General features: G+C 40.0%; 1 protein-coding gene and 1 pseudogene across 1 annotated transcript; both read right to left on the reverse strand.

The window, feature by feature from the left end:
• Nucleotides 1–5,929: 5,929 nt before the first annotated feature.
• On the reverse strand, nucleotides 5,930–6,412 carry LOC147508602 (uncharacterized). The gene has a single exon (XM_086597404.1). It carries the CDS (start codon nucleotides 6,410–6,412, stop codon nucleotides 5,930–5,932), a length of 483 nt encoding a protein of 160 aa, XP_086453530.1.
• Nucleotides 6,413–17,901: 11,489 nt separating this feature from the next.
• LOC147508603 (small nucleolar RNA R71) lies at nucleotides 17,902–17,993 on the reverse strand (annotated as a pseudogene).
• Between the last annotated feature and the right edge of the window lie 6,459 nt (nucleotides 17,994–24,452).

The following is a 24,452-nucleotide window of genomic DNA, read 5'->3' on the forward strand; positions in this document are numbered from 1 at the left end:
TTGTTTTGTGGTTTGTGTTATTAATTTTTGGCTTATTTTGTTGGTTTGTCAGGTTTTGGCTATATATAGGAAGTTGAGAGAGATGGCAGTTATTTCTGACTTATATAAGAAGGAGCTGAAGGTTGCCAAGGAGGTTTATGACAAACTGGTGGATGTGTAAGAAGTTGAATGAGCTAAAGTGGTGGGGCTGAGGGCTCATGTCGGTGATTTGGCTGGGAAGGTGGCTTTATTGCTGCCCTCTCTTGAGTCTTCAAGGGTGGAGGTAGTGCATTGGATTGCTGAGAGCAAACAATCGCAAGTCATTGCTGAACGAACTCAAAAGGAGTACAACGGCCTGGTCTATCTGGTCGAGAGTGGTGATGTCTACATTATAGTGGATAACTATATGGAGTTAGAACGTAAGTACAAAATCTTGAAAATGTCTATTGAAAGTGGGGCAGCAGTAACTGTAGAAAGTACTGCGGCAGATGCTAGTAGATGACCTGATCTACCCATCGATGTGAGTGTTGCTCCAGCTGCCGAGCCTACTGTGGATGTTGATGTTGATGTGCTTATTGCAAGTGGTGATCCGGCCGGTGGCTCTATTAGTGAAGAGGGCAGCAATCTGGACCCCTTGAATGTTGAAAATCTGTCTCGTGTCAACTAATTTGTTTTTCTTGTCGTATGCTTGTTGGTGGGTGAAGTTTTTGAACTATTTTTTGTTGTTGATATTGGTAACTTCAATTTTTTATGGGGATGCTTAGGTCGTTTTCCCAAGATAACTTGGGGGACTCTAGTGTCTAACTAACTTTGTAGTAAATAAAATAGTTAATTTACTTGTTTTGAAATGAGACTATCTGTGAATTTGGTATGAATGTGGTTGCTTCCCTCACTTCTTGTTTTGTTATTTGACGACCTACCCTGCATTGTAGTAAATTCAACGACCTATCGTATTTTGGTAGATCGCCTGATGCTTGTAGGTCATAAGTATTTGTGTACAACTTAATAGATGCGCCTAGTTGACACCTAGGTTTATTTGTGTCCTTAGATGTGTGTGGATTGATTGAGTGGTTCCTTTTGGGGGAACCTCTAATTGATTTTTTACTGATAATATAATTAACCTTTGAGTGGTAATTACAGTTAAGTCAAACTTAACCCTTTCAAAAGGCCTTAAGTTGACTTGTGGTCTTTTTGGAGGTACTTTGGATTGAATTTGACTGATAATTAGCCTTTGCGTGGCAATTACAGTTGAATCGTGCTTAACCCTAGTGTTGGTGTTAAGTTAATTTGTGGTCCTTTTGGGGGACCGTGGATTGGATTTGATTGATAATTTGCCTTTGAGTGGCAATTATAATTAAATCATGTTTAACCCTGGCATTGGTGTTAGGTCAATTACTTTGTTGTACCAGATCGGGCAACAAGTGCAAGAGGTGTGTTATTCATGTAATGCAAGGATAACACTTAAACTTGAAATGCTAATAAAATTTATTCATATTGATTGATACATCTGAAGAAAAATTATTGGTAAAAGCACTTAAATAGAGCTATATTTCAAGGTCGGGGAAGCTCATCACCGAGCTGAGTTTTGATTCAGTAAGCTCCATTTCCAATAACTTTATAAACTATGTATGGGCCTTCCCAAGTTGGGTCAAGCTTGGCTGGTGCTAGGGCTCTTTTGATGACTAGGTCGCCAGCCTGGAAAGATCTTGGGACGACCTTCTTGTTGTAAGATCGTTAGATGGTTTGGTGGTACTGAGCTAAAGATATTACGGCAGTCTCCTTGCGTTCTTCTAAGAGGTTGATTTCTTTGAATAAGATGCTATAATTTTCTCCTGATTCGATGATGTCAAAATGTGTGGTTGTGATTGTAAGTTTGATGGTATTACTACTTCTATTTCGAAGCAAAGTGTGAAAAGTGACTCATTGGTACTGGATCGGGCTGTTGTTCTGTATGCCCATAAAATGTTCTCAAGTTGCTTTGGCCATTGGCTTTTATTGTTCTCCAACTTCTTTTGGAGATTCTCTTTGATGGATTTGTTTGTGGCCTCTGCTTAGCCATTGCCTTGTGTGTATCTAGGTGTGGAAAATGCTTGAGTGATGCGCCACTTTTGTAGGAATGGTTTGACTTGTGTGCCGTCAAATTGGGTTATGTTGTCCATGATGATGGTGTGGAATAGACCAAATCTTGTGATGATATTGGTACATATGAAGGTGATGATGTGGACTTCCTTAACTTGAACAAGTGGGATCGCCTCAACCCATTTGGTAAAGTAATCTGTGGCGGCAAGGACATATTTGAGTCTTGTTTTCTTTTGTGGGATAAATGGTCCCATGATGTCTAGCCCCCACATATGAAAAGGCCACGGGTTGGCTATTTTGATCAACTCCCGTGCTGGACTTAGGTAGTTGTGACCAAAATATTTGACATTGGTGGCATTTGAGAACATATTTCTTTGCTTTGATGTGCATACTTGGCCAATAATACCCTTGGGTGATTGCTTTATGAGCAAGAGATCTTGCTCCTGTATGGTTGCCACATTCGCCTTTGTGAATTTCGTCGAAGATAAGTTGGCCTTTGTGTGGAGTTATGCACCTCAGGTGGGGTCCTCCTGTCGATTTACGGAACAATCGTCCATTGATGACGGTGTATCTGTGAGCGCGAAATTGTATGGCATGAGCGTTCCTTGCCTCTACTAGGAGCTCCTCATGTAAGATAAATTTCAGAAATGGTCAGGCCTATCCAAAATTGGGTGATCTCTTCCTCGGATGAGAGCTGAAGTCCGTGAGGGTGTTGATACTTTCATGTTGGTAGGTGGGCCTCTCTAGGATGTCAATGTAAACTATTCTGGGACATGCATTTTGGGTCTTTGAGGCTTAGAAAGTCTGGCTATTCGCATGTCTGTTATCTTCTCGGGAAATGTGTTCCAAGGAGAATGTTGAGAACGAGCTGATTATATCATTGACAACCTGGATGTACTTGGATAAGTTTACTCCATTTGTCATATATTCTTTGATGATCTGTTTGACGATTAATTGTGAGTCACTGTAAGCTTTGAGCTTCCGTACTTGTAATTGTTGTGCCATGTGGATGCCTGTGATTAACGCTTCATAGTCCGCTTCGTTGTTAGATGTTGCGAAATTGATTTTGATAGACTTTTGTAGCTAGGTTCCTTCTGGTGAAGTTAACATAGCCCCCAATCCACTACCGTTGTTGTTGCAAGCTCCATCTACGTAAATGTGCCATATGTCTGGGGTGGTTGGTTGATGGAGTGAGGTAATGGGCTCGGGTTCCCAGTTGATATCTTCGACCGAGAAGTCAGCAAGGATGTCGGCAACGACTTGACCTTTGCGCAATGTTCTGGGGAAGAATTCGATGTGATGTTCTCTGAGTTCTTCAACCCATTTGGCGATACAGGTTATTTTGTTGGTGGAACTCATTACTTGTTTGATGGGTACATCTGTTGAAACCTTGATGCCATAAGCCTGGAAGTATGGTCAAACTTGCAAGCAGAGTATAACAAAGCTAACATTGTTTTTTCAATTGGAGAGTAATGCTTTTTTGAACCTGCCAATGTCTTGCTGGTGAAATAGACTGATTTTTTGATTCCCTTGATTTCGCGGAAGAGGACAGAGCTGATGGCAAAATCGGTAGCCGCAAGGTAAAGCCCCATTATTTCTCCTTCACTTGGTTTAGACAGGACGGGTGGAGTTGACAGGTAAGCCTTCAGGTCGTTGAAAGCTTTGTGGCATTCGTCTGTCCATGTCAATGTTGTGCCTTTTTTCAGTATTTGAAGGAACGGTCTGCATTTGTCAGATGCACGTGAGATGAATCTGTTGAGGGCTGAAACCATGCCAGATAGCTTGTGTATTTGTTATTTAGAAGTTAGTTCTGGCATTTCAAAGAGAGCTCGTATTTGTTCTGGATTTTCTTCAATGCATCGCTGTGAGACTAGGTATCCTAAGAATTTTCCTGAGGCGACTCCAAATACACACTTTGCTGGGTTGAGCTTCATCTTGTTTTGGCGCAATCTTCCAAAGGCTTCTTGTAGGTGGGAAATTTTGTCGCCGCCCGCCTTTGCGCTTTTGACTACCATGTCGTCTATGTAAACTTCCATAGTGTCGCCCAGCATGTCTTTGAACATTTTCGTGACAAGTCTCTGATAGGTCACGCGTCGGCGTTCTTCAAGCCGAATGGTAGGACATTGTAGCATAATGTCCCTTGTTCGGTTATGAAGGACATTTTTTCCTGGTCTTTTTCTGCAAGTGGTATCTGATTATATCCGATGTATGCGTTCATAAATGATAAAAGGTCATGTCCACAAATTTGATCTACTAGTATGTGAATCCTAGGTAGGGGGAAGCTGTTTTTTAGGCAATGCTTGCTGACGTTTGTGAAATCGATGCAGAGTCATACCTGGCCATTTTTCTTAAAAACGGCTACAATGTTAGCTAACTAGGTCAGGTATTGATCTCTCCAATGAATCCAACCTTTTTGAGCTTTTCTATATTTTCATTTATGGCTTTTTGAAATTTGAGTGCTAGTTTCCGAGGTCGTTGTTTGGCTTTATAGTTGGATCTACATTTAATTTGTGGAAAGCGACCTGAGGGTCGATTTCTGGCATATCGATATATGACCAAGCAAACACATATTTATTAAGATATAAAAAATTGACAAATTTTGGGTCATCATTTGTGCCCAAATTGACCTACTCTCCTAGTTCGACTTGTGCTTATTTTTCCTTGAGCTTGTCTATTGCTTATGCTGGAGGGCTAGAAGCTTGAGGATCTTGTCGCTTCGGGATATCATTTGTCTTGACGACCTGAGTTTTGGCCTTGGTTGTTGTGCTTACTTGATTGCATCGATGAGCTTCTAGTTGGTTGCTTCTGAGCTCCATGATGCCTCGGGGTTCGGAGAACCACAGGACTTGGTGTAAAGTTGGTGGAACTGCTTGGATCTTGTGAATCCACCTGTGTCCTAATTGATGGCAATGTATGATGACTTGACATTTATCACACTGAAGCGTGTTGAGGTCTTAACCATGTCTTCTTTTTCTCCAATGGAGACTGGTAGGATGACGTCTCCAATGGCATCTATGCGGTCTCCATTGAACCCGTAGAGTAGTGCATTTGACTCTATCATCACCGAGTCTGGTAGGTGCATGTCCTTGTATGTTTGGTAGAAAAGGATGTCGCAAGAGCTGCATGGATCGATTAGGACCCGCTTGACTGTCCATTCGTTGATTTTGACTTACACTACTAGAGCATCATTATGGGGTAGGCACACCTTGTCGAAGTTTTCCTCGGTGAATGATATCTTGGTTGTAGATCGAGAACTGTCAGGAGTGATCATCACAGCTTTGTGGGAGAGGTGGTAGATATCTTGTAGTGCTCCAACGCCTGCACTTTTCACGATCGGAGGTGTCGTTGATGGAGGTGTCTGTAATCATGTGGATTACCTTTTCCTCTTCCTGATCGGAGGAGTGCTGTCGTCTATCGAGCCTCGACCGACTTGGAGATTTAGATCGTCAGGCTGTTCTACTTCTGCTCCTTCTGTGTGCAGGTCGTTCATGACTACGACTCATGCTTTTGTTGCGGTTGGCATTCAGTTTATGCCTGAGGTCGCTTTCTAGCAAAAATTCTTTGAGTTTTCCCTCTTCAACTAAGTCTTGGAGGTAATGCTTGAGGCTCCAACATTTGTCTGTGTCAGGAGTTTGTGGAAGTGGCAGTACGGGCGGCCTGGGATTTCTATGACCTTGTTGATGTGCGGCTTGAAGTAAGGGGCTGTTTTTATCTTCTTCAGAATGTGACCTGGCGTCCTGGAGAAGTTGGAGAATTCTCTCTTGGTGTAAGATGGCTTCTAGGAGTTGGTGCCCTTGTTGTTGCATGAGTACTGCTTGCTTTCTTTGGGTCCCCGTTTGTCGCTTACTGTGAGGACTTCTTTGCCTTTGCGCTAGGCCATCCATTCTTCATACTTCATATACTTGTCGACTCTGTGGTACAGGTCATCTAGACGTTCTGGCTTATTGCGCATTAGAGACCCTGTTAGCTCAGAATCGTCTAGGAGGGCATTGGTGAATGCCGAGGTTGCAAAGCTGTCATTGAGGCCTGACTCCATTGATAGCAATTCCTTTTTGAAACGTCCTAAGAAAGCGCAAATAGTCTCGTAGTGTGCTTGCTTTAGCTGGAACAACGAGTTTAGGTCGGCTTGCTTCTTCCTGTTGTGGACAAACTCTGCTGCGAATATCTCGGCCAGCTTGTCGAAGTTATGGATTGAATCAGGCGCTAGTGTGTAGAACCAGTCTAATGCTCCGTCCTTCAAGCTGGCTGGAAAGAATTTGCATTTTAGGTAGTCAAAGTCTGGAGCGTTGTAAAGCGCCAGGATTTGGCTGAAACGAGCTACGTGCTGGCTTGGACACGAGCTGCCATCGTACATCGGGAACTTTGGCTTAATGAAATCAGTGGGAGGTTGTTTGTCCCTGACTTCAGTGGTGAATGGCGACGCTTTGTATGACTAGAGCATCTCCTAGACGATCTGGGTTGTGCTAGCTTTTTCGATCGCTTGACTTCTCTAATTGATGGGCGAATTGAAGTCCTCAAGACGTTGATTGGTGGTTGTAGTGAGGGTCGTGACTGCGTTGTTTTCAATTGCGTATGGAGTGATGTTGTTGGTGTTGGAAGTAGTTTGTTTGCGAAGAGTTTGGTTCTCTTGCTGGAGCGTGGTAAATGATTCCTAGAGAAACTTTACTTGATCTACTAGAGCTTTGAGCTGTTATTCCATGGTGGTTTTACCAAGTTTCGTGGGCTTGAGAAAATGGTGTGTTGTTTTTTCTCAAGAAAATGAACCGGCAGACGGCGCTAATGTAGAGGTATAGGTTTTTGCCTATTACCTGATGATGGGATTGGTTGGAAATGGCTGCACTCTTACTTTGGATAAGAGTTGCCTACGTATCAAGTTTCTCAGGTAAACTTGAATCAAACCTTACGTAGTCCATCTTTCTCTACTTATAGATGTTTAATCTGACTTTCCCTGTTTGCTTCAGGCCGTTGTCAAGTATATATAGATCCATATTTTATACTCTCTTGATGATTCGTCATTAGTTCTGCTGTTACAAAGTAAATGCCTTTTTTATTGGTGTGTTAACTGAGCTTCATGATTGCGGTAGATCATTTGTTTCCATGTATGGTTGTATTTGATATTTTGGACGACCTGAGTTTGGGTGGTAGTTACGTCCTGGTGGTGTAGTACGACCTAGTGATGTACGAGCTGTGCAGATACAACCTGGTGTGTGGACATATGTGTTATAGTGATTGGTTTGAGAACGGAAGGTACTTACATATACCAATAGGCAAAATGACTTCAATTTCCTTCTGGGTAGCCTATATTGACAATACCAGCCAAAACCCAAGTACAAGCTGTTGGATTGAAAGTAAAAATTAACCCATCATGCATCGAAGTTTTTTCATGTATCGGAACATCTAAGAAATGAGAACTTAATAGCTGCATGTATCACGTATATCATTTCTATATGTTACAACTACAAAAAAAAAAAATTATAAACAAAGGTACATTTACTTCAAAATAAATAAATGAAGACGAGGAGTTGAGAAGGCCTTGCCTCCTGCCTGAAACTTCCAAAATGTGACTGATTATCACCCTGTTAACACTAATGGTACATTACCCTTTTTTCCATTTCCTTCATTTTTTTTCACTATTTTTCTTTTTTCCAAGGCTTTGATTCCTCTGCCATATACATGCAAGAACGATGTGATACTGATGAGACCTTTCGGTTTGATGTGTCAAAAAAATTCCAGCTATAACTTAAAAGATTTGATTCTCTAGAATCAATATATCACAACACGCAGCAGCCCCGCCTGGGGTTCAGTGTACTCAAGGCCCTCTTCATGAAGCAGGTAGTGCTCTACAGCCACAGGCAACCTTGCTGGAGTTCGAGATCCCTGAATTGGTGTGGTGGCATGTACCTACACAGATGTACACCTGCAAGGCGCTGATCAGCAGACCGGGATGCATTTCTCAATGCAGACAACTAATTTCTCAGCCTATGAATGGCTTCATTTACATGCAATCCATGCAGATCTATCATACCTTCTTGTCCTCTTCCATAAGCTTGGACCTCATGCAGCATTTCTGTAGCAGTTACACAAATTATCCAAAAAAAGAAGGGTTAACGAATATTACCCTCTAGATAAGCTAATTAGGATTTCTTCCTACTAGATGGGAAATTAGGGTCACCTCCCCCAAAATACACACAAAAAAAACACAATCAATCTAAATTGACTTTTTTTTTTTTTGTGTATTTAGGAGGGAAACTCTAATTTCCCCTTCTAGTAAGGGAAAAATTCTAATTGGCTCATCTAAGAGGTAATACTACCCAAACAGCAGGCAAACACATGAGTAGTGGGTAATGATCAAAATTGGGATTAAAAAAAAAAAAAAAAAAAACAACTCTGGTTATGAGCCACTCGAGTCTCTGGCTGTACTTTAAGGGTTGAATGTACAAATCAAAAGAAAAACAGGGCCAAAGTGCTTTTGCTGAATAACATACAAAATCAGGGAATACAGGGTACAAGGAACTTAACTGATTCTGGGAGTTAATACATGGATGAGACACCTATAACTTCATATACCTCTGCTAAAGTTGATGATACAAAGTAAGGCATTAAACATCGTTATATATTGGAAACTATCAGGTATTCAGGTCAATCCATAGCAAAAATAGGAAAAAGACAGTTACTTATATCATGTTACATTCTTATTTTCATGTATATCAGAATTAAAGCTACCAAGATACAAATAATTAATTGGAAAGGTAACATGCGAATACACAACATCGACCATGCAAGTTTATTTCCTGTTCAAAAGTTGATACATAACTATAACGTCTCCGTCCAAATTTTGACGTGTTCCCCTTTCCGAGGAATTAAATTTCGTTTTCGATTAATTAAATTTCGTTTTCGATTAGTGTTTTGGTGACCACAGAAAATGAAAATATAGTAATTTTAGCGAAAAATAAGAGAAAATATGTGAATACATCAACAAATATATATATATTGCCACCCTTATCTCACACCCCTCCTGGTCCGTTAGATCTGTTCCTGAGATCATCAGATCTAATTCATTTAAAAATTGCAAAATTTCAAAATTTCGAACTATTCCAAAAACTAAAAAACGAAAAAACGAAAAAATGTGAAATTGGTTTGGAAAACTCATCTCCGTCTTCTTCTTTTCCACTCCAGAAACTCTCAATTTTGTCAAACGCGAAATTAAGGTATGCTCATTTCGATTATCAAGCAATAATCAAGCATATATCCTGCTGATCCAAAGGCTGATCAAACCACCCTGCTGATCCAGAGAGGTCGTGGTGGAGGTGGGTATGGTGGCCGTGGTGGTGGTGGGTTTCGTGACGAAGGCCCTCCTTCTGAAGTAGTTGGTACAATTTTTTCCCAACTCTCTATATTTGATTGTTTGCTTCACTATGAAAACCATAAAAAAACTCTAAAAATTGTATCTTTTAAGTGGTAAAGCAATCCGAATATAAGATAGGTATGTTGTTATAAACTAAGTGGAAGAAAAGAAATGTAAATTAGTATTTACATCTAAACAACATAAATTTAAATGTCTATACACCAAAAATGATCGAAATAAACAACTCACTTTCTCAAAATTAACAATCCTCTCAAATAGACATATATGATATATCTCAATAATCAAATGTGCCCCTATAAAAAAATAAAAAATAAAAATTGAAAGGGAAAAACAACAAAAATGGCAAGGTGAATACTAAATACTAAATGTTTGTTTGAGAAAGATTAGGCCTTTAATGTTTAGTAACTAGTAAATACTAAATGCTAAATGTTAAATTGACAAAAATAACTTAACCACTATTTAAATGATTTATTGCACTTGCTACCATTCAAAATTTTATGTAAATTTCGTGAAAAACTGCATATTAGTGTACAAATAAACAAAATAAAAAAATGGTTGAAATTTTTGTAAAATTATGTCAAAAACTTGCAAACAGAAAATATAGGTTCGAAATGTTTAAATGCCCACCGAAAATGAAAAATATCGTGAAAATTTCGCAAAAATTTCCAAAATTTTGTTCCTTGCCACTTTCTCATTCCAAAACTTGATACATTTCATGAAGCTCACTAAGATTTTGTGAGTACTGTAATTTTCCTCAGACTAAAAGGATAGAAACCACACACATGGTGGACAATCTCCAACAAAGTCTGTAGACATCTTGTCCATTTCAAGAATCTCGGTCTACCTCTACCAATATGGACACACACACACTTGTGGCCACATAAACTACTTGTGAGCCCTATAACATACACTCATACCAATTTGCATAAACCACAAATATACAACAAACACTGGAAGGGACACATATATCTACTATCTATCTACCACAATATTTTCATTAGATCTGGGTAGAAGTTTTGTATAAATGTGTATAAATGTATGCTCGCGTTATTAAATATTTTGATTTAAATTATTTTCTTTCCCTCAAAATGTATTATCTTGATCAACAAGGTTAAGGTGATCAACCAAGTATATTTAAACTTCACGTGACATTGTGTTATATTTCAGTAGTTTCTTTTAGTTAGAATTTTTTTATGTAATGGAACTTCAAATTGTTGCATTGGTTGGAGGTATAAAGTGAAGCCATAGTCAAATAGTACGTTTGCGGCCTACATATACCATACCCAGACGATCTATCTATTGGAAATAACGATTCCAATCGATCCCCACTACATAGATAACTTGTAATATGAACACACTACTACTCCAGATAAATTCTAAATATCAACTACAACCAACCTAGCATGTCCAATTCTCTAAACAACTATTAACAACAAATAATAATGCAAAGAAAAAGTAAAGCATACCACAACACAAAAATGTACCGTGGTTCGGCCAATGATGTGTACTTCCACAAGAGGTAATCCTTTTATAACGTGGGAAGGAAGATTACAATCACTCCTCTCAAGTCTCTCCACCTTACTGAATCACTCCTCTCTCTTTACAGGCTTTTCTCTCTGCAAATGTTTTCTCTCTTTTTTTTTTTTTTTTAAAGATAAGCTAGGGTTAGGCTGACCCTCACCTGTATAAATCAACCAAGTCTTACATAGATCGTACCTATAGCATCCTCCTCTATGAGTCTATACAATTCTCTATCTAGGGGAGGAGTAAACTTTACTAAGTCATTACAATTAGAAATCTTAAGCCCCGCAAAAGCAAATCACCGGCTTGTTAGCTTCCCCTCAAGACATGTGCAAAGAGCGATGGTTTGAATGTGGCGCTAACTTTGATATCATGGCTTCCAAATTCAACACGTCCATGGTGGTTTTGCAATTTTGTGATGATATTCACTGCTTTGTAAGGGAATCGGTTTCAACTTCCACCTTTTATATCCTAATTCAGTGCATAGCTCAAGTCCAATCGCGATTGCTTTCAGCTCCTGATAGAGAACATCTTGTACATCACCGCTTCCCATATAGGCTGCGACCACCTCTCCTTGACTGTTCCTGATTATACCTCCATGGCCGGACCCCTCTGCCGTCAAAGCACCATCTGCGTTTAGCTTTACTCTGCCTTCCTCCGGAGGAAGCCACTTGCACTCTCGCCTCTTCCTTTCTCTGAACTTTACTCGAATTCCTATCTCTCAATCTTGATTACTCTCAAAATTGGGTTTCAATTTTGTGACTTAGGTTTTCTAAAACCTTGTTTTTGTGTATATCCCAAAAACCTGAGTCGCGATTATTGTAGATAGAAACTGCGAAAAATAGACATGGGTGCGGGCGCACTCTCGGCAAGGCCAATTTTGAGCGCCGCAGCGTCCTCAAGTGCCCTTTCCGTTTTCCAAGAACAAAGTGCGCTAGGTTTTTGACCGATCGAGCACGCTGGCATCGGACCTCTTCACGCGAACATAACTGATTTCTCTCTCTTTCTTTCTCATTCTAATGTGAGGGATAACTCCAACAATCTCCCCCTCCCAAATAGTGAGGGGGGTTACCTCCATGCTATTTCCAAATCAACAGGAGGAGTCTACTACCATTCCGGCGGTAGCACAACAAACATCAATCTTACTTTTCGGTAAGACTTTGGTCATCATATCCGACCTATTCTTGTCGGTATGGATCTTCTCAATGCACAAATGCTTGTCCTCAAGTACTTCTCTAATCCAATGATAACGCACATGTATGTGATTAGATTTAGAATGAAAACTCGAGATTCTTGCTCAAATGGATGGCGTTCTGACTGTCACATAGAACTACAAACTGTTTTTACTTTAGCCCTAGTTCATCGAAGAACCTCTTCATCCATAACATCTCTTTTCAACACTCAGTGGCTGCATTATACTCGGCTTCTGTAGTGGAGAGGCAACACACTTTTGCAACTTAGATTGCCAAGAAACTGCTCCCCCTGCAAAAGTAAACAGATAATCGGAGGCGGACTTCATCGAGTCAACATCACCTGCCATGTCTACATCAGTGTAACCTTCAAGCAAGGGCTATACTTCCACCAAAATACAAACACACTTTGGAAGTTCCCTTGAGATATCTCAATATCCACTTAACACCTTCCCAATGCTCTTTATCCGGATTTGATAGAAATCGGCTTACAACACCAACGGCGAAAGTAATATATGGTATTGTACACACCATTACATACATCAAGCTGCCCACTGCGGATGCATAAGGAATCTTTTCCATCAGACTCTGCTCAAGCTCACCCTTTGGACACATCTCTTTGGTCATGCAAACCGGCCACTAAGCAGACAACTGACTGGCTTCGCTTGATCCATGTTGAATCTCTTCAACACCTTCTCAATGTAGCTTTCTTAAGAAAGCCACAACTTCCTACTCTTTCTGTCATGAGTGATCTGCATCCCAAGTATCTACTTTGCTTGACCCAAATCCTTCATCTCAAAGGACTTACTCAAGTCTTTCTTCAGCTTGGATATCTTGTTAATGTTCGGGCCAACTATTAACATATCATCCACATATAACAAGAGCACTATGAAATTCCCGTCTGGAAATTTATGAATAAGCACACAATGATCAGAAGCAGACTTCTTGTATCCTTGATTCACCATAAAGGAATAAAACTTTATGTACCATTGCCTCGGTGCCTGCTTCAACCTATACAACCTCTTTATCAGCTTGCATACTAGGTGTTCCTTGCCCTTGACCGAAAACCCCTCTGGCTGGTCCATGTAGGCATCTTCTTCAAGGTCTCCATGAAGAAAATCTATCTTGACATCTAGTTGCTCAACCTCTAGGTTCATACTTGTGGTCAGACCCAATACCACCTTGATAGAAGTCATCTTAACTATAGGGGAGAAAATTTCATCAAAGTCAATACATTTCCTTTAACCGAATCCCTTCACAACAACGCGAGCTTTGTGCCTTAGGTGTGGATTATTCTCCTCATGCTTGTAGATCCACTTCTTCTTGAGAATTTTTCTTCCTTTCGGTTTCTCAACTAACTCATAAGTGTGATTTTTATGCAAAGAATCCATCTCATCATGCATGGCGTTCAACCACTTCTCTTTGTCTGTACCTTCAAGAGCCTCTTGATAGTACATAGGTTCTCCACCATCAGATAGTCAAACATACCTATATGGTGGATACTTGGTTGAAGTTTGTCTCTCTCTGTCGGACCTCCTTACCCCATCTTCTTGTGGCTCAGGAGGATGCACTTTTGCTTGGTCAGGTGGTGGTTCATGCACTTCATCTGCATCTTCTATATCAATAGGTTATATCCTATCATGAGCAATAGGATCATCATCATGAGCTTCAAACCTATAGTTCTCTGCATACTCAATGCCTTCTGCACGTTCCACAGTAGGAACTTCTGGTTTTGAATTAACAAGATCATTAGTGAAAGCTTCTAGCTTCTCACTATCCTCAAAGTCTGCTATGGTTTGGTCTTCCAAGTGTGGGAACCGTTATTTCAGAACGAATATTTCTACAAACCGCGAGAACCACACGCAGAGGAATTAAGGATTCTCATGATTTGGATAGAGAAAACATACCTTTGAGAATCCGGTTTTGATAACTCTGAGAATCCAAGCTTTATGAATCCGAATCAACAATCAACCCCTTGATCTTCTGTTGTATTCCTTTAGAATAGATTGGACGTTCTGTGGACAACGATCTACCAACCCCCTTCTTTCTCTCAAGATCATAAACGAATTCAGATATACTTTTCTTGCCTCTTTTTCAGAATAATGAATAGTTAATTTCAGCCAGAGAGAAAGTATTCTATTTATAGGCTACAACAGGGACCATGAGGAGAAATTAGGGTTGGGCCTCCTGATGGGCTTGGGCTTCCCATGTTCGCCCAGAACACACGGCCCAAGTCCGTCAACAAATGACTTATTCCACTAAAGGTCATTGTTGCACTACCGCCCTAATCCAAAATTACGTGTCAGCATTTATGGGCTCCATATTATATGCTCGTTGATCTCCCCATGTTTAAGATATCGATTGTCCGTTGATTAAGTCAACTTACTAACAACTACATTAATCAACTTCTTATGTTCTTGAGTAATACCACTCAACCTCATTGTCATGTCAGAATAAATCCACCTGCAGGGTTTACATGACAATCTTTTTGAGCTCCTCAAGGGGACATCATCACCCTGACTTCTTGTAGGACACAGATTCCTTCTATAATCAACAACACACCTTACATACAATGTCATTACCCAATCCATCGAGTTTGTTAATTCACCAATGAATCTCACTCATTGATGATTTAAAGTAATGTACAATACACGTAAGTGCCCGTTATTATATCCGGATTAGGAGGACAAACATCCATAATAACAGAGGCGTTTGTTCCCTTATATAGTTAGTATAAGGAGAAACAACCTCACTTGGTCCTGTTCAATACACACAAAGTGTACTAGTATAATCTTATAGTCAAGATAGACTAATACCATATTATACTACAACCGTACAAATGGTTTGTCCAAATCCATCTAGGTTGTGAACGATTACTTATACTTTATAAGGTACTGATGATATGATCTTCTATTTGTCCACACCATATCATCTACAACATAAAATATTAGACACATGCATATAACTAATAACATATATAATATGCATAACATTTGCCCATATGATTCTCATTCAAAATATAAAGAATTAGAGTTAATACAAAAGTAATGCTTTTAGTATATAACCCTATCATAACCAATGTGGGACTATCTTCTATGCACTAAAGTGGAGAGAACACACTTTGTTCATCTCCTCCACTTTGCACACATACACTAGTATTTAGAAATACTCAAGAGATTCCAACAGTACGTACTACATGATAAGAGCCCAAAACTGTAGTTTTAACCCTGTAACAGTCATACTATTAGACCAATTATGTGAGTAATAATTAAGAGTTAACACTGATTACGTGTTTTTATGCATTTCAGGTTTCAAAGTCCATTATGTGCATAAATGTGCCACTTTAGCGAGATAAAGGAGCAAAGGTCGGTTACTAAGGAGTTCTGTGATTAAAGGCCAAGATTCAAGAAGCCAAAGCCTTTCTAAAGCCCGGTCAAAAGCTGAAAAGTCGACGTGGGCAGAAACATCACACAAAGTCAGCAGAACTTCCGAAGGCCATATCTTTGGACTCAGACCTCGGAATGGGGACTACCTTATGTCAAAACGACCGGCTCGGAAAGATCTTTCCAATGGTCTAATCCTTGATCTAATCAGAGGAGAAAAAGCGGACGAAAAGTCTGTTGAAGCCAACTGCAGCTGAAGAGGCCTTTTTGGACTGAAAGAATTGGGTTTTGGGCCTGATTCTCTGGCCCAAAACATGGCTCCAAGCCCATGCACGATTTTTGGATCTGAAAGTATAAAAACAAAAGCTTAGCTCTTTGTTAATGGTAGATAGGAGGTTTGAAAATAAAAGTAGCTTAGAATAGAAAGTAGCCATTAGAATAGCTTCTAGATCTAGATTTAATTCTTTATGTTAAGTTTAGTTTCCAATCCAATTCTTGTTTTAGATTAAACTCTAGAATCATTATTCTTAATTAGATTGATTAATAAAATAGCTAGTTTGTTAATTTCGATTCTTGTCATTTACATTTGTGTTGATCTGATTTCATTTATTACTTGTTATTCAATTCTTAGTTATTAATTAGATTTTAATTATTGTTTAATTTAGATTAGTAAATTTCAATTCTTTATATTATGTTTAGTTTTAATTTAATCGGAAATGATTGTGTAATGATTCTCGGCTAAACCTCCATTAGAGGGGGTTGAGAAGCCTTGATGAAAGCTTGATTCCGATTATCGTAAAGTCGTCGCAATTTCCTTTCCACTCTAGAAGCGATTAGTTCACCATGAGAATGGGTTTAATCGTTCACATGCTAGTTATGAATTGGTAGGAATGACATGTGTAATTAGGGATTAGGAATAACCATATTGTCATGAAGCGATTCAATTCGGATTTCTGACGATTAAATCATTAGTAGGATTAAGTTGAGTTAAGGTGGAATCAATCCCCCTCTAACTCCTTATCATAGAATCAACGTAGCATTCCCATAGTTGTTTTGATAATCGACTAGTTGCATCTTGTGGGTAGTTGCATCGTAGTCTAGTTGCCACTTCGTAAATCTCTCATTAGACTTTAGAGTTAAGAGTACTTATACGTAGAGAACATTACCATGTGGAAGGACTAGGAGTGGAACGAATCACTCTACTCCACTATATCTCATAGGATTGAGAGTAGAAATCTTTGATAAATATAGGCACATAGATTAGTTTTAGTTTACTTACGTTTTGAGTTTCATCGTTCATTTCGTAGGTAAACTATTTCATTTTATGTTTTATCAAATGGCGCCGCTGCCATCTTAGTTTCACTTTCGCATTGTTTTCGTAGAGTAAGTACTTTTCTTAAAGTCCCATTTTACCCACCCACCCTTGTTTGATTCATACTGTGGTTTTCCAATTCAGCGTTGAAAAGTTCCGGACAAAAATACACCGAAGACCCGATCAAGCTTTATAAAAAGCGCACTGCGCCTCTATAGCTGGAACCTTGGCGGGACCCGACCGTTTGGAGCGACCAGCCCTAAAAAACACTGTAATTTGAAAATTACATGGAGCGACAGCGCTTCTATGAGAGCGCCCAACGCCCTTTGCTAATTTTTCCTAAATTCTACGGTTTGACTCGAACTTTGATTTTTCAAGTTTTTCGGTGTTCTAACTTGTTATATACACCTGAACACGCCTAAACAAGATGCTATTCATAAAAGCAAAGCAAGGACCTTGTCAAGTATTCCTTTCTTCCGCACCTCGCATCTCATGTTAGAGGTTTATACTAGTATATCGAATTGTTTGGAGTGTTGATGTGTTTAACTAAATTTGGTTTTAGCCTTGTATGAGATTAAAGTCCGCGGCGAACAAAAACACCTAAGCGTAATTACAACAACGTCAACAAACAAGTCTATCTAGTATACCACCACTACACCTCTAGCTACTATTTCACACACATCACCTAACACAATGCCGGCGAAGAAGAGACTCCTCTCGACTTCTACAAAGCCTTGGCGATAGCCCCAAATCTTGCATCGTTCTAGCGGACCCGGTGGGGGATTTCCGAATCCCCTCAAATATTTTAATTTGTTACCCGTTTTCATGGATTAGACCATGAAAAACTTTATCGGCTACATCGTAGGATTGAACAAGTCCTAACAACATTCCACCATCCTACGGTTGGTGCGGAACAAATTAAACTCGGGGTATTCCCTTTCACCTTAGTCGATAAAGGCGTCTTGGTTAATCTGCCCAAATGCCTAATTCGTGGACTCGTGGGCTAAACTTGTTCAAATTGTTTATGGAACATTTTACCCACCTCTAAAAAGCGGGACGAGATGCTTTCCAAGATTCATTTCTTTTGACAAAATCCTCATGAAACATTTTGAGGCTTGGAATCGTTTCACCGATCTCCTTATAGATTGTCCACATCATAACTTAGCGAAAGACACGTTAGTTCGCGTGCCTTTTCAAAGGACTTCTACACCACCATAAAGAAGTCCTAGACATAATGAATGGGGTAGTTTCTTAAGCAAAGGAGCCTCGGAGGCTTATAAATTTTAGAGGATCAAACTAAAGCGAAATAACAACCGGGGGGGGGGGGTAGTGATGATATCCACCGCTCCGCTATTTCATCAAATACAGTTAAGGCCACCCGGTATGTTTGAAATTAAACACGATCCCGAGCTTAAAACTCTAATCGAATCACTCACTAAAAAGGTAGAGGCCATTTCTGTTCAACAAAAGCCTATCCCCGTCATGAACCTAAATTCAAATCCATGTAGTTTCTGTTGGAGCCCTGAGCATCCCGACTCCCACTGTCCTATAGCCTATGAACAAGCTTGTTCCATTAATAGTGAACCTAACGCCCCTTGGAGACAAAATCCCAACTTCGGTTGGAGAAATAACCAACACGTCACACCTCCAGGGTACAATAATCAATATGTTAGGCCAACACAAAGTTTTAACCAAGCTCCACCACGACAAGGACAGGGTCAGGGTAATTTTAATAATTATAACAACTAAGTGCAACCTCGACAAGGTCAAGCACAAAGTCAAGGTAGTTATAATAATTATAATGCTAATAGAGGTATCGTTCCTTAAATAATAACTATCAAAATCCACCAATAAATAATTCACGTGAAATAGTTTCAAATCCACCACCCGTGACTACTACTACACCCACACAACCGGATCGTCTTGACACCTTCATACAAGTAAGCCAAAAACTTTTCCAAACCATGGCTCGATCTAACCAACAGCTTCTATAATCCGTTAATAATTTAACCCAACAGTTGGCTCAAGATAAATCCCAACCCAAAGGTGTGTTTCCAAGTCACGAAATACATAATCCTAAAACAACAAATACAGCCTTTGAGGTAACCGATAATACTAGTAATGAATATGAAAATGTAGGTGAGCTAAAGGCCATCACCACTCTCCGTTCTGGTAGAGTGGTTGATAACAAAGTAACTATGCCTATAGTTACCCCACCATAGCCCCTACACCTGCTATTTTACTAGATACGAAATAGAAACTCAAGACCCTACCACCACCAATAGAGGTACCGGTTTCAACACAACCTAAAAACGAGAAAGTCACGGTTAAACATCCAGGTGATACTATTGCTAAATATAGACAGAAACCACCGTTTCCACAAAAATTAGCCATGTTAACTAGGGATACAAATTATGAGGAGATTAGGGATGTTTTCAAGAATCTAACTATAAACCTTCCCTTCCTCGAAGCTATTAAAAAGCTACCACACCATGCTAAGTTTCTTAAAGAATTGTGTACTACTAGGCGTAAGACAAATATACCAAAAGACGCCTTTTTAACATAACAATTCCCAACTCTATCTGAAAATAATGGAATTGTTAAGTACAAGGACCCTGGTCGTCCTACTATAAAATGCACCTTAGGAGATTCTTATACGATGACCGCGTTATTAGACTTGGGGGCTAGTGTTAACTTACTCCCGTTTTATTTGTATAGACAAATAGGTCTAGACGAGATGCAACCCACTAAAATGACGTTGCAATTAGCTTATCGGTCTATTAAGTATCCTAAGGGTGTGGTCGAAAATGTTCTGGTAAAAGTTCAAGATTTTTACTATCCGGCTGATTTTGTCATCCTCGATACGGGTCGTCGATTAACGACTTTGTTCGATCATCTTAGGGCGTCCTTTCTTGGCAACCGCCAATGCGCTCATTAATTGCGTGATGGTTCAATGTCCATGTCTTTTGGCCATCTTGTTTGTTGAAGTCAATGTTTTAAAACAAAGACACGATTACCCGATTAAATTATGGATTGAGAGGTTAGCATGATTAAAAGCTTTGCTTTCGAGATTATTTCAACAACACGTTCCCTGATAATCATATGCCCAAATTTCTTTCCTTTGGAAGTTCAGACTCCAACATTTCCATCCCTACTCTAGTCGATACACATATTACGGATGAGGATGAGATAAATGACTTTCTCAAAGATGTAGAGGACTATCATAGTAACGAGGATATGACCAATCTAGATGAGCAATTCGATGAGTTTCTTAGAGCAGGTGATAATTCATCCTATCAAGAACTACTTTCCACAACATCCACCTCGACTTCCCTCCTTCCACCCTTTCAAAGGAATCTCGAGTTTGCACTTTCGATCCTTTTTGTTTCTTATGTGCTTCATAATTTTTAAATCCACCTAGTAAACAAATACTTGAAAAAAAAAAAGCGTTTGACACCTTCATTTTCGGACTTGAGACAAATTCCCTACACACACCATGAATGAGTTTTGTGCTAAACCCACATCCTTTTTTTTTACATGCTATCCTTCTACAACTTATCCATATCCACCATATTCTCCACAACCATTCACTTTTCCACACTTATTTACTAGAACACCCACTCGTTCAAAAATGAAAAAGAAGGTGCATGCTAGGTTACGTAATAGGGTGATCCGACTTAAGCTTTCATTTCACTAGGTTGCGTCATAGGAAATCTTGGTGCTTGATTGTGTTTGGATATGTTTTCTGATATTTATTTATGGAATGATCCACAACTATTTCGGTTGTTGATATATGATAAAACTGCATGTTCATACATATTGTTTAGATAAAGTCTTGAGTATCGACTATAAAACGACTCAACTTTTGTGTTTGGTGCATTTCCTTTCATTTTCATATATTGGTGAGTGCACCATTAAGGTAACCGGCCCTCCCTACGAGTGTGTGTGGCTGTAAGTACCGGATCCTAAGTCCACGTTTAACATAATTCACGTTTTCCACTCTTACATGTTTTTCTCGAATTTTTGAGTCATGTTTCTCTATGGGGTGAATTATGAATTATGTTTCTCTTACATTAAAGAATAAACATAGTAATCTAGAAAGTCTCGGGAATCTGACTTTAAAAGACCCACTGCTAAAAACAAATTTTCTAAGCTTCGTTGTAAAAAAAATTTGTTTGGGGGTGGGGTGTTCATGTTTCTGTACTAGAATGTTTATGTCCCATTACAGTTGCTTAGGCCGTTTAATTGTATTACGATCCGGGTTGACATAATCTTGAATTTAGAGTTCAGTCGTTCGCATAACGTACGTCATGCACGCACTTCGAGGCGTTTTCCACTATCTTATATGTCATCCACGGTCGGAATAGAGTCTTTTATGGATCATTGGATTGGAAATTCTCTCCTGATCATTTCCATATCTCATTCGCAAAAAATCGGACCCGATAACGGCGCGCAATTTTGATTTGAAGTTTCGCAAAAAAATCGAAAAATTCACAAATTTCGATTTGGGCTTGGGCCCAACCAGCCACCGACGACTCAGCGACTTTTCCTTACCTTTTAGCCAACAAATCGGGTCATCTTCTCGAACCGCCATTAACATCACAAAGCTTCCAAAAACCTAAAAAATAAAAATAAAAACAAAACCAAATTACCACCCACAATCCAAGACCCAACCCAAATCGACTCAACCGCGATGCCCACAACCTCCACCAATTTCCATCAACAAAACCACCGAAAATCAAAATAAAAAAAAAATAATAAAAAAAAAAAAAAAAAAAAAAAAAAATTAGCACCACACCACCACCACCATCGTTCTTTTTGGTGAGGTATCCTCATTGCTTCCCCTACCTTCTACAAACCTCAAACCGTATTCAAACTTCCAATGGCTCAACAACGAATTTTTACCATAACAAGCTTTTATCGGCGACCACTTCGCCGCTTTTACGGTGAAAATGATCGAGAGACTTGGAATAGCTTATGGTACTTTCGACCAAACCTATTACCACGAAGACTTAGTCGATGGTTCTACAATACGAGGGAGTTGGAGGGGACTAGGATTTTGTTTCTGGTGGCGAAGAGGAGGAAGGAAGTGACTACTGGGTTGTTGGCGGAGATTCTAGGCATTCCGCCTAGAATCCATCTAATCATTACGTTGCAGGGAGTCCCAATATAATAGGGTAGAGCCATTGATGAACGCGGATAAGCATTCGAAGGGAACTACAATCGCGAGATCGCGTTGTGTTCGGTTCGAGCATCCCTTAGAACCAACCAAATGGCAGCTCACGTGGATTGGTCGGGCGCCCCGGGAAGGAGAAGGTCGGCGACATCGGCTGAATCGCCTCCCACATCTTATGGATACTCCGGAGCGTAAGTCACGAAGTTACGTATCTTGGAGTTTTGCTTAGCATGATTAGGGGAGTAGGGAAGTCTATTGCACCTCTCCCCGTGTTGATAACCAAGATCATCTTTGAAGTTGAGAGCAGCGACTCGCGCGTCGATAGGTCTTACATCACCCTACACCAAAACCCTCGTATCTATAAGGAGTGTGTCCAACGAAGAGTTTGGAGGCTGCTCGAGGATAGAGAAGAAGACGAGGAGGATGGTGGAAACGAGAATGCCAAGGAGGATGGGGAAATCGAGAATGCCTCGGAGGATGAGGAGGACTTGACTTGTTTTGATCGCGGATGCCCCGAGAGGTGTTGGTCGATCACGAACGCATGGCTGTGATTCATCGTGGCATCGTTAAACTCAACACTATCTGCGAAGACCTCCGGACTTGACAGGCAACTATCCATCATAACTTTGAGATCCGTACCCAGAGAGAGGATGAGAGGTGGGAACAGATGAGGGCCGAGCTAGAAGCTCAGCGCCAGTTCCGGACCGACATGCATGCACGATTCCCACCTCACAGGGATTCTCCTTCTGAGGACACACCATCGAGGCACGAGCGTCGTCGTCGAAGGACGAATGGTGCTGGCCCATCGGGAGCTCAGGAGCCATCTCTTGAGCGTGTGCCCTCCGCTACCAGTACAGGAGTGATTAGGGATAGTATCGTTTGATGTTCTATTTTTATTTGTAGTTTCATTATTGTCATTTATTTTCATGTAAGTTTTATTTCCGTAATTTGAATTTTGTAGTGAAATGTACATCGAATGAAAATTTTAATATAATCCGGTTATTTTTATTATGCGTGGTTGTTTAATATTGATCCCACCTTCCCAAATTGTTTGGGGGTGGTTTTATCTATTCCAAAGATGATTTTTATATGACCCTCGCCTTAGAATTTATTATGAGTCAAGGTGAAAATATGGCCGTTTAGGCATATCTATGAATAAGTATCATTGTAGGATGAAATCTCGATTAAATAGGTAGATTCTATCATAAATTCAACCTAAAAGATACTAGGTTTGTTTTAGAATCAAGAAAATGAGTTGTTTCCGTTTCGGTTTGGAAATCTTGGTATTTCCTGAACCGCCGCCGTAAAAACTTTTGGCAACTTTCCGATCCATTTTAGCAACTTAAAACCTATATAAACTTCATACATTCTACACTCACAACTCACACTACACCTAACCTCCATCACTCACCTTTCACTCCCACGATTCCCACGTTTTCGCCTCATTTTCCGAAGTTTTAGCAACTCCGAAAGCTTTTCAGCGCAATTTTTTTCAGATTTTTTTTTTCAGATTTTTGTCGAGCGCTCTCGCTTCCAAGGTGAGCACGACCAGCGCCAAACATTGGAATTCCAAATCTTCAGAGCGCTTTTCAGCTCTAAGAGAGGTACTCGGCGCTAACTTCCGTGGACCGAAAAATTCCAGTTTTCTGCGGGTAGTTTCCAGCTCATTTGCAGCTATTCCAGAGGCGTAATTTTGAGATGACATCTCCAACATTGATACCGAACAGTCTTTTCGAGGATTTGTTCCAAAGCACTACTTATGGTGCTTGGTTTCATGAGGCGATCACATCGTTAGCCGGAGCCGCTTATGGTAAGACTGATGCACTTTATTCTCCAATACTAGCATCTTATTTTTACGATAACTGCATTTTCTTTGAAAGACCGGATGGAGAACAAGTGTTCTCCATCAACATTGATAATGAACCAATGGAAATTACCGTGTTCTTGCTAGCATTTGTTCTTGGACTTGCTATGCCCATCAAATACAAGACCCATGGTGCTATTGGGTAGATAATATGTATGTCTACACTTATGAGTTTTGCATGAGTCCTATGGGGCGGGCATTTTCCGTGATCGAGGACCAAGGGGACTATAATGTCGCCTTTGGTAGCCTGGTCCATGAACATAGGAACTATTATGTTTTGGATCATGCTAAACATTTTAGGGAATGGCGTTTTTCTTACGTGGAATGATGCCACTTGCAAATACGCCTTCCTTGCTTTAGCCACGGGACGTGATGTGTCATGACCTTCCCCAAACCTTGATGTCTAGTTTAGCTCGATCCCATAGCATGAGGCATAAGTTCCTTCTTATGCTTGTTCTAGTTTCCCGTATTATGCTATGTTTCTTTCCTATTTTTGTACACGTTTCACGGATTGGATTACACGATTACATCGCATCGACCACCAATAGTATTATTCAATCTTTCCGTAATGACTTGGCACGG

The sequence above is a fragment of the Coptis chinensis genome, chromosome 3 (genome assembly GCF_015680905.1).
Source record: "Coptis chinensis isolate HL-2020 chromosome 3, ASM1568090v1, whole genome shotgun sequence".
NCBI lineage: Eukaryota > Viridiplantae > Streptophyta > Magnoliopsida > Ranunculales > Ranunculaceae > Coptis > Coptis chinensis.

Bases quoted from the DNA above. Each gene is read 5' to 3' on its own strand.
- LOC147508602 (XM_086597404.1), bottom strand. From the start codon at position 6,412: ATGTACGATGGCAGCTCGTGTCCAAGCCAGCACGTAGCTCGTTTCAGC.